This window comes from Colobus angolensis, unplaced genomic scaffold (assembly GCF_000951035.1).
Source record: "Colobus angolensis palliatus isolate OR3802 unplaced genomic scaffold, Cang.pa_1.0 Scaffold258, whole genome shotgun sequence".
NCBI classification, from domain to species: Eukaryota; Metazoa; Chordata; class Mammalia; order Primates; family Cercopithecidae; genus Colobus; species Colobus angolensis.
Genome location: NW_012115799.1, coordinates 2,954,038 through 2,963,810, shown reverse-complemented (window position 1 = coordinate 2,963,810; position 9,773 = coordinate 2,954,038). Strand labels below are relative to the sequence as shown.

The following is a 9,773-nucleotide window of genomic DNA, read 5'->3' as shown; positions in this document are numbered from 1 at the left end:
TACTACAAACAAAACTTTCAACATATTGCTCTATACTCTCCTAAAGTGATTAAAACAGTAATAGTTGTCTCTATAAATTGTATAGTTTTACTGAAGGAAGGTAACATTTGCCATTAAAATGGCATAAATAGAAAAAAAATTATCTAGTAGTCTATATTCTAAAACACTGGATGGTTAAAAAATATTAAAATTTAAAAAGTAGTTATTTTTGTCAGCAAACAGAATTTATTAGCAAGCATGTCAGACCGGCATGGCCCAAGGAGACAGTGCTGCCAAAGCCTTCATGAATGCAGAACCCGCCACTTGTCCAAAGGGCCGTGACTGGGAACGTACTTGACTCCGCAACCGTCAGGGATGAGGCGCTTCTTGGCCACCATGTCTTCAAATTCGTCAGCATTAAACTTCGTGAAGCCCCACTTCTTGGATATATGAATCTTCTGGCGTCCAGGGAACTTGAACTTAGCCCTGCGCAAGGCTTCAATCACATGCTCCTTGTTCTGAAGCTTGGTGCGGATGGACATGATGACTTGACCAATGTGGACCCGGGCCACAGTACCCTGGGGTTTTCCAAAGGCACCTCGCATACCTGTCTGGAGCCTGTCAGCCCCAGCACAGGACAACATCTTGTTGATGCGGATGACATGGAAGGGATGGAGCCGCACTCGCATGTGAAAGCCATCTCTGCCACAACTTTTCACCATGTACTTGTTGGCGCAAATACGGGCGGCCTCCAGGGCTTCAGAAGACAGCTGCTCATATTCATCAGACACCATGTGGCCACACAGTGGGAATTCATCCACTTTTGCCTTCTTTCGACCCAGGTCAAAGATGCGGATCTTGGCATCAGGAACCCCTCGGCAGAAACGAGATTTTGGGTACGGCTTGTTCTTACAATACCGGTAACAACGAGCTGGACGGCGGCCCATGGCAACACAGGAACGTCTTCAACGCCTCAAAGTGAAAGTGCGCTCCCTGAACTGCGCCTGCGCGCATCTTATATACGTTGCCCGTCGTCCCGCGCGGGAACCATAGAGTCCTGAGGAAGATGTGACGACTCTCTTTCGCGACGTCCCAATTAGAGATGCAGCGATGCCTGGAGCCTCCGCACCTGCGCGACCTGGCGCATTGAGGTGAGCAGAGAGGCAGCTGTGGAGTCTACTCTCCCTGGCGTCCAGGCAAGGAATTGGGCCTGGCCCCAAGGACGCAGCAGCGGCTTCCTTCCTGCTGGCCATCTTGGGCTAGGAGCTCTTGCTTTCAGCTTTGCCTTAAGTATAAAAGAGGTTATTTCCAGGCAGGAGGATCGCTTGAGCTCAGTTCAAGACCAGCCTGGGCAATATAGTGAAACTCCGTCTCTACCAAAAAAAAAAAAAAATAGCTGGACATGGTGGCAAGTGCTTGTAGTCCCAGCTACTCAGGAGGCTGAGGTGGGAGAATCGCCTGGGCCCTGGAGGCAAAAGTTGCAGTGAGCTGAGATCGCACCACTGCACTCCAGCCTGGGTGACAGAGTGAGACCCTGTCTAAAGAAAAAGAAAAAAAAAAAAAAAATCCTAGAATTTGAGAAGAAAAATCCTTCCAGTTATTCAACATACTGCTTCCAGTTTGGCCAGTTCATTCTCCAGAGCTTGTATCTCACTGTCAGCATTTGTAGATCAATTGCTGTTTCTTGTAGTGTGTGGCCACCTTCCCTGGATAAAGTGGTTTCTTGGCATGAGTGCTTTGATGAGACTCAGGAAGAGATGAGAGGAAGAGTAGAGAGAGGGACAAAGAGAAGATATCTGTTGTATCTGTAGCTTGGCAGTTGTTTTATAAACATGAAACTTTGTTTTTTCTTTGGCCTAAAGAAATGATTTTATTATCAAAATGATATATACAAAATTGAAACGCCAACTAGATTTTTTTTAACTTGTCTATTTTCATTTTCAAATGTTAAAGCTGCTGAAACTATATTAAAGAGTAACAGTTTGTGCTTTAGTAATCTTTTGCCCCTTCCTGAGAGTAAATTTAATCTTTTTTTTTTTCTTCTCAGTTTGTAAAACTGTAGGATTAATTTCTTTTCCTCTCTCTTCTCGTTTCCTACACTACTATTTAATTTTCTTTTATTTAAAAAATTGCTTTGTCAGTCTTAACATGTCAGGCTTTTTCTAATGAGCTCAAATAATTTATTATTCTTCATTAATTGGATTGTAAAATATTAATAATCTTAGAGCTGATTAACTGCAATTAAAATATTTGCTTAATTAAAGACATTTATATGATCTGAAATTTGTTTTGTCCACAATTTGGTACTTTATTATTAAATACTTTCTATTGATATTATTCATCTGTCTTGCATTTGTTTTATATTCTATTAGTTTTTACCAAGTTTTCTCTCAATTTTTTAATAAATAAATTTGAAATTACTGCCAAATAAGAAGTCTGTATATTTCAGTTGTTTTAAGTGGAATGCTCCAAAATGTCTTTTTCAATTGCAGTGAAAATAATGTATTTTATCACTTTGCATTATTTAAATAAACACTTACCTCTTTGGGCATATATCTTTGTATCAGAATGTCAATGAGTGCCAAATGAGTCAGCACAGGGGTAGTCAGAATATTTTTAGAAGCAATTCCAGCACCAGACACACTAGCAATACCTCGTCTATTCACCAGTGTGACTACAGAACACATAAACACACCCTATTAAATGCGAACTAAATACATTCTTTAATAACTTTTCCTTTAGCAGGATCCCCAACTTGCCAAGATGGCTTCAATGATGCCTACTCTCAGGGAGAAGTGTGAAGGAAAGTGGGAGTGCAAAACGGAGGGCAAATTTTATAAAAACAATTCATGAGCTCATTGCTAGGGCCCATCCTAGGGCCTAGGAAGGAACGTGTGTACATGAAGATTCCTGAATCCAAGGCTTTATTAATTTTGTTAGAAGTTAATTTTATTTCTGAGCAGGTGATATTACTGTTTTTTTAAATCCCTTTTTATTTTTGCCTACCTAAGTGATGTTCTTCTCCCATCTGCTTTCTACAGCCCCAATGTCTTCAGAAATCTCTGAAAAATATTTATACCCTAACTACCCTCAAGTCTTTTACTCACAGTAAAGTTCTGTTCTGTCCTAAAGTCCTTAATTCTTCTTAAATCCTTTACTCACGGTAAGGACTTGAGGGCAGATGGGGTATAAATATTGTTTACTCATGTCCTTTTATTTACTAAAATGTAGGTTATAATTTTCAACTTAAAAGTGTTTCTCTCTTAAGATTTCCAAGATTAAAGCCTTACAATAAAATACATGGGTAATAATAGTAAATAATTTCAAGTAACCATGAATTAAGACAAATATTTTGGTGCATGGGACTATACAGATTCTTCTAAAATCATAGTTTATATTTTAATTGGTTGAAGAAATAAAACTATTTAATACATGTTGGTTTGTTATTTGAAAAAAATCTATATACTTGCTGAATTTTTTATAATGAAATAGATTCTAGAGATATTAGTAATGATTTAAACGTTAGAATAAAATAAAACACTAGAAGAAAAGATACAGGAAGTTATTGTATTATTGAAGTGGGAAAGGCTTATTGAAGCAAGACACAAACAATAGAACCTGTAAAGGAAACTTGTGACATCATAAAATATTTAAACATCTGCAAGATCAAAATATATATGCACACATACATGCAGGTATATAGATATAAAGATCTCAATAGTGAGACACAGAATCACACACACACACACACACACACACACACAAACACACACAGACACTATGTAAGTCAGTTTTTTTTTTACTTTATTTTTAGACAGTGTTTTCCTAACAGTGCCCTGGATTTGATCTTTGCCTGGAAGCTATTTCTGAATTTGAAAATTGTTTGCCATTCGGAGAATCTGGGAATGAGAAACGGTTTTATTTTGAAATCAGCAAATTTTGGCTCTTTTATATTCAACCATCTGTTCATTAGCTAATCTCTCTCTTGATTTTATTATAGGCAAATAGAAGAAGCCAGGTGACACTTTCAACACTTTGCCTGAAATCCCTCTAGCCAGATATCCAGTTCATTAAGCAATTTTCTGTTTTCTGTGCTACCACAGGCAACAACGTTGCTAAACTTTCTGCCAGGAAATAACAATGGATTTCTTTTCTCTAATTTCCTATCACATTTTTCTAACTTTTTATTAGGTGCTCACCAAAAGCCTTTTCAAGTCCCTTCAGTATTCTATCAATCATCTCAAGGTACTTCCAGCATTTTTCCACTGCTGAATCTCAAAGACATTGCCACCTATTTAAAATTTGGGTCCATAGCATCCTACCTCTAGTATCCCAAATCTGTGTCAATAATCCGTGACTATGTGACATGAAGCAATAGTTCTTTACTATTATCACTAAGGTTTCTGAGAGTTGATTAGGTTCAGCTAGGAAGTCCTTGCTCAGGATTTTTCACACAGTTTTGTCAGATGGTGACTGAAAACAACTTGAAGGCCTTTCACACACATAGCTTTAGTTGCCTCTGGCTGTTGGCTGGGGTCTCCCTGTGCGCTGATAATAAAATTTTCTACACTTAGCCTCGCTATGTGTCCTGGGCTTCCTTGAAGCATTGTTTCTGTATGTCAAGGGATGGCATCTCAAGAGCGGAGCCAGACAGTTTTTATGTTGCCTTTTGCAACCTAGGCTTGGAAGGCTTGCAATACTGCCACTACATTTTATTTGTTAAAAGTTAGTCACTGAGGAGATTTATGGAATGGTGAAGAAAGGACTTATGAGAATCTGTTTCTCCATAAAGGCAAGAAGAACACTGGCAAAACTTGTTAAAATCAACTTTTTCAGAACTCTGGAAACTAAACTAAGACCTGCAACACTCCACGGAACGTTTATTCTAGAAAACTTGCTTCTCCTCAAGGACAGTGAGCTTTGTGGTTAACTTGCCCTATGTCCATTTCCTTTTCTTCAGATCCATGGCTGCTGTGAAAGTCAGCAGGCAAGCAACCACTAGGTGGGGCTGACTGGGTAAAGAGCTTTTCCTAAGGCTCCATCTCCAGAGAATTGTCACAATTTGACTTGTTTGTTGGTACCCTGGTAAAACCTTATACACAGGGCTGTTGTTATTTGATCTAAATCAGAGCTTGCTCAGTGGGAAAAGCTCTATTCCTGAGTTGTTTGTTGGAAACAATCAATAAATAGCTATTGTTTAGTATCGCAGCTGCCTGAGGTGAAAAATACCTATTGGGAAAAACAAGAGGCTGGCCAAAAGACGTAAAAGAAAGCTCTTGGCAATGAGATATCTGTGGGGAGCTTTGAAGAGCTCTGACATAATTCTGGGGGTATAGAAAACCACACACATGTAAAGGGCTGTGTACATGCTCAAGAAATCCTGAGAAGGCTCTAATCTCTTGCCTTTGGCTGGCCTTGGGTCCCTGTGTAAAAATAAAGCCTAAGACAGAGCTGTAAACTGCGAGAACATTGAAGGAATGCCTCAACATATATGTAAATCCCGGCCACATCCCAGTGTGTTTTGGTGACTTGAGGCCCTCCCTAGTTCATGGGATTAACTGGAAGAGATTTCCTCACATTAATTGTGCAATGAGGAGGTGTCCTTGTGCAGGAGTTGTGACCTGCAGTATTATTGCTACTTGGACAAGCCTACAATTTACTTCTTTCATCCTTGGCTGAGAATTTGCATTTGTAATTGTTGGCAGAGAGAGGAAGAAAGTGCTCCACTCGGGTCTGAGGAGCATACAGAGCGAAGGCAGGGAAGAAGGAACATGTGCAGCCTTTCAATATAAGTGAAGTCAAGATTTGAAATGCACATTCCCTGCCTGAGGGGCTTCAGAGTGTTTTGAGCCTCTGATCTTCAAGGTAAAACGAGGCCTATTGGAAGTCGGAGGTTGAGGCATGCATTTCTGCACCTATGGCTGGAAAGTTGAACCAGGTTTTCCAAAAACTGTCGTTTTTGCTTTCAAGTGTGCTAAAGGTAAGAAAGGGTTAGGCAGTAAATAGAAAGTAGTGCAGCCAGGTTGTGGTTAAGCAACAGGATTGTCATAGAGGGTTATTTGTCTGAAGACAAAAGTCTGGGGCTTTTGGGCCATGAGGAGTTGGGTTATTGAATTGCTCAGTTTAAACTGCCAGCGTGAGAAATGTCTCAGATGCTATTAAAGTTAGGCAGATCAGTTTAACTCTAGCTCACTGATCACCAACCACCTCCCTCTTCACTCCTTTCAGTGACTGAGTTAAAAAGAGAAGACGCAAAAAGAAAAGTGGTCTTTCCCTTTCCCTCCACTGTAATTAGGACTTAGTCCATCTTGGCTCACAATTGGAATTTTAGGATGGAAAGAAAAATCTTGTCATCTTTGCTCTTGACCCTGAAGAATAGAATCTCAAAGAAATACCTGAGAGGAAAACTCTTTCCTTCACTGAAATGAAAATTGGAGTACTTGCAAAACTGAACAAAGAAAGAAAAAAATTAGTAAGCATTACAGACAACTAGCAGTTATAATTAGATTATTTTTCAATACATGAGGAGGATATACAATAAAAAAGGTGAGCGGGAGCCAGGAATAGAAATGGAAAAGAGATAAATGCAGAACCTTAGGGACTGCAGAAACCCAGGAGTTCATTGTCTTCTAATGCACATCTGGAAAGCTGCAATTGAAAAGAGGAACCAGGAACTTCAGTCAGGGCAAACACAGCAAGGAAATGTGAGCCCCAGGTCACAGAAGGAAGAATCAGTAAATGGTTGCAGTTTGACAACATGTACCACCAGTGGCTTCTGTTGCTTGAATGTTTTTTGTTGATTTTCATGATCATGACAGCTAGTAAGTTCATCATGTTGACCTTTAAAGATCCAGATGTGTACAGTGCGGGACAGGAGTTTCTATTCCTGACAACCGTGTCAGAAGTGGGGAAGTTGCCAGAAGAGAAGCACTTTCTTGAGGAACTGAAGCCGACGGGGAAGATGTTTTTGGACAGATGGCTTGTTTAGCCCGTGGTCTACATGGAGCACATGGAATTCATCAGAAATATCTGCAGGGATGAAGCCCTGAAGAATCTCTTGTACACCCCTATCTCCAGGTTTGTTCTGGACTGAATATTTGTCTGTGACAAGCACAAGATTCTTTTCTGCCAGACTCTCAAAGTGGGCGACACCCAGTGGAAGAAAGTGCTGATCCTTATAAACGATTGAAACATACTTCAAGTTTTTTATCGTAAGAGATCCCTTCGAAAGAGTTACTTCTTCATTTAAGGATAAAGTTGTTCACAATCCTTGGTTTGAACCTTGGTACAAGCATGAGATTGCCCTGGCATTATCAGAAAATAGAAGAGGAACCCGATGAAAACCCAGGGGATCCACTTTGAAGATTTCATGTGCCACCTGGGTGAGCCAAACCACAGATGACTAGACCGTCAGTGTGGGGACCACATCATTCAATAGATGATGTATGTATAACTGTGTGCACCCTGTGAGATAATGTACAGTGTGACTGGACACTACGAGAGCCTGGAGGACGATGCCCCATACATCATAAAAGAAGCTGGCATTGACCACCTGGTATCATACCTGGTCATCCCTCCAGGCGGGGCATTATCATGTATAACAGAACCAAAGTGCAGCACTATCTTCTGGACATCAACAAACAAGACATCTGATGCCTGTATGCACGTTTCAAAGGGGACTTTAAGCTCTTTGGGTATCAGAAACCTATTTATTTATTTTGCTAAACTAAGGCATAGAACCTACAAATTCAAATATCTTTGTTAGACCAAGGGCTAACCAGGTGGAGATCTGAGCACAGAATGACAATTCCTCCACCACACCCCCTCCATTTAGGATGTCTGAGGTCTCCCATGGGCCTGTGAGCACTTCAACCTACGACGCAGGGTCCTGACTGTTACCACTTAGTTTGGATGTAAGATGCTCTGAGGACCCTGCCCCCTCCCCTGTCATTGTCATTAGGATGTCACTCGCTTCTGTACACATCAGAGGGGGAAAAGATTTGCAGTCTGACAGCCCAACAGGAGGAAACATTACACAGCATTAGGAGCAGAGTGAGCCATTTCCCACAGTTGTCAAAGAAAGGAATGCACTTGAGGCTCTGCTGGCCGGGGTTAGGGATGATCTTGCCTACCACTGGTGGATTGCAGGAACAGCACCCAGCACTTTCAGGAGGTACAGAGAAGCAAGGGGACTGCAAAATCACAGAGGCTCATGCAGCATCAAATCTGATGAGTAAAATGACACCTCTGGCTTTCATCTTGGCACTCCTATGATCTTTTAGGCAAATTGTTCTTTCTGTGACCATTTTGTTCCTGTGGATGTTCGGCAGTGACCAGAGGGTCGGGTTCGGGGGTTCATCTTTTCAGAATCCATGCTCATGCAATGCTGGTCCGTGCTTCTGAACCTCTGTCTGCCAAGCACCTACTTCATTTGACACAGGAGATATGATTTTGGAAAGTGAAGGGGGTTAGGCTTTTTCCACCTAAGAAGGGGAACATCTTCTTTGGGGGCCTTAAAAGGAACATGGCTCAGGAAAGGGAGGGCTGGTTGGGCTTAGAGCTCAGGCCGCTGTGGATTTGGGCACATCAGCCCTGACTTGCCCCACTTGGGTGGTCGGCAGTGGGTCTCTACCTGTATCCTCCAGGAACCCCCCACCCTTGCCCCTTAGGGATGAGGACTAGCAGGGGGAACATGCCAGCATCACAGAATTCAGTGCAGTTTACACATTTTCATTCCTTTCATCTCAGCAAAATGGGCACCATCAGACCTAGTTCTGATCATGCTACCATCCTGGACCACGTGACTGGAAGGTAGATAAACAAGTTCACCAGCAAGAAAATCCTGGGCCCAGGTGGCCTCCGACACCATGGCTTCCAGGCACTGAGGGAGGCCCTGGTGCAGGGCAAGCCACAGCAACTGTTTTAGAGGCCATCCACAGCCAGGGCCGTTGAGACCCCAGACAATTTTCTTGGATGACTGCCAGCTTGAGTCTGCATGGTGCTGCCGAGATGGGGTGGAAGAGGGAGCCAGGCATTGCTAAAGGGTGGCCCTGACTTTCCTTTTTCAGAATGGTTTCCTGAATGTATAAATGTATAAGTAAAATTAAATTTAAAATATGTGCCCAAAAATATACATGTATATATACACAGCCACATAAATCCCTTCAGCCAAGAGTGGAAAGCATATTGGTTCAAAGCAATTAAGGAAATATCTGTCCAGTCATTGCACTCATTAGCAGATCAATAACTGAGCAGTGACTTTTTTGTTTTGTTTTTGTTTTTGTTTGTTTGTTTTTTTTATTACTATACTTTAAGTTCTAGGGTACATGTGCACAACGTGCAAGTTTGTTACATATGTATACATGTGCCATGTTGGTGTGCTGCATCCATTAAATCATCATTTACATTAGGTATATCTCCTAATGCTATCCCTCCCCCCCTCCCGCCACCCCATGACAGTCCCCAGTATGTGATGTTCCTCTTCCTGTGTCCAAGTGTTCTCATTGTGCAATTCCCACCTATGAGTGAGAACATGCGGTGTTTGGTTTTCTGTCCTTGCGATAGTTTGCTCAGAATGATGGTTTCCAGCTTCATCCATGTCCCTATGAAGGACATGAACTCATCCCTTTTTTTATGGCTGCATAGTATTCCATGGTGTACATGTGGCACATTTTCTTAATCCAGTGTATCACTGATCAGCCTTTGGGTGGGTTCCAAGTCTTTCCTATCGTGAATAGTGCCGCGTTAAGCATACATGTGCATGTGTCTTTATAGCAGCATGGTTTATAATCCTC

At 41.6% G+C, this 9,773-nt stretch overlaps 1 protein-coding gene and 1 pseudogene across 2 annotated transcripts; one reads left to right on the top strand and one right to left on the bottom strand.

Moving 5' to 3' along the window:
* Positions 1-207: 207 nt before the first annotated feature.
* RPL10L (ribosomal protein L10-like) lies at positions 208-1,069 on the bottom strand. Of its 2 annotated transcripts, XM_011947067.1 has the most exons (2): positions 818-926; positions 214-736 (listed from the first exon to the last, which is right to left on the bottom strand). In XM_011947067.1, exons 1-2 carry the CDS (start codon positions 924-926, stop codon positions 282-284), a joined length of 564 nt encoding a protein of 187 aa, XP_011802457.1. In that variant the 3' UTR covers positions 214-281. The 2 variants fall into 2 exon arrangements, with proteins under 2 accessions (XP_011802456.1, XP_011802457.1); XM_011947066.1 differs by having other exon boundaries at positions 208-1,069.
* Positions 1,070-5,880: 4,811 nt separating this feature from the next.
* Positions 5,881-7,704, top strand: LOC105515293 (annotated as a pseudogene).
* Positions 7,705-9,773: the final 2,069 nt, after the last annotated feature.

Excerpts from the sequence above, each read along its gene's own strand:
- RPL10L (XM_011947066.1), bottom strand. The coding sequence starts at position 926 with ATGGGCCGCCGTCCAGCTCGTTGTTACCGGTATTGTAAGAACAAGCCG.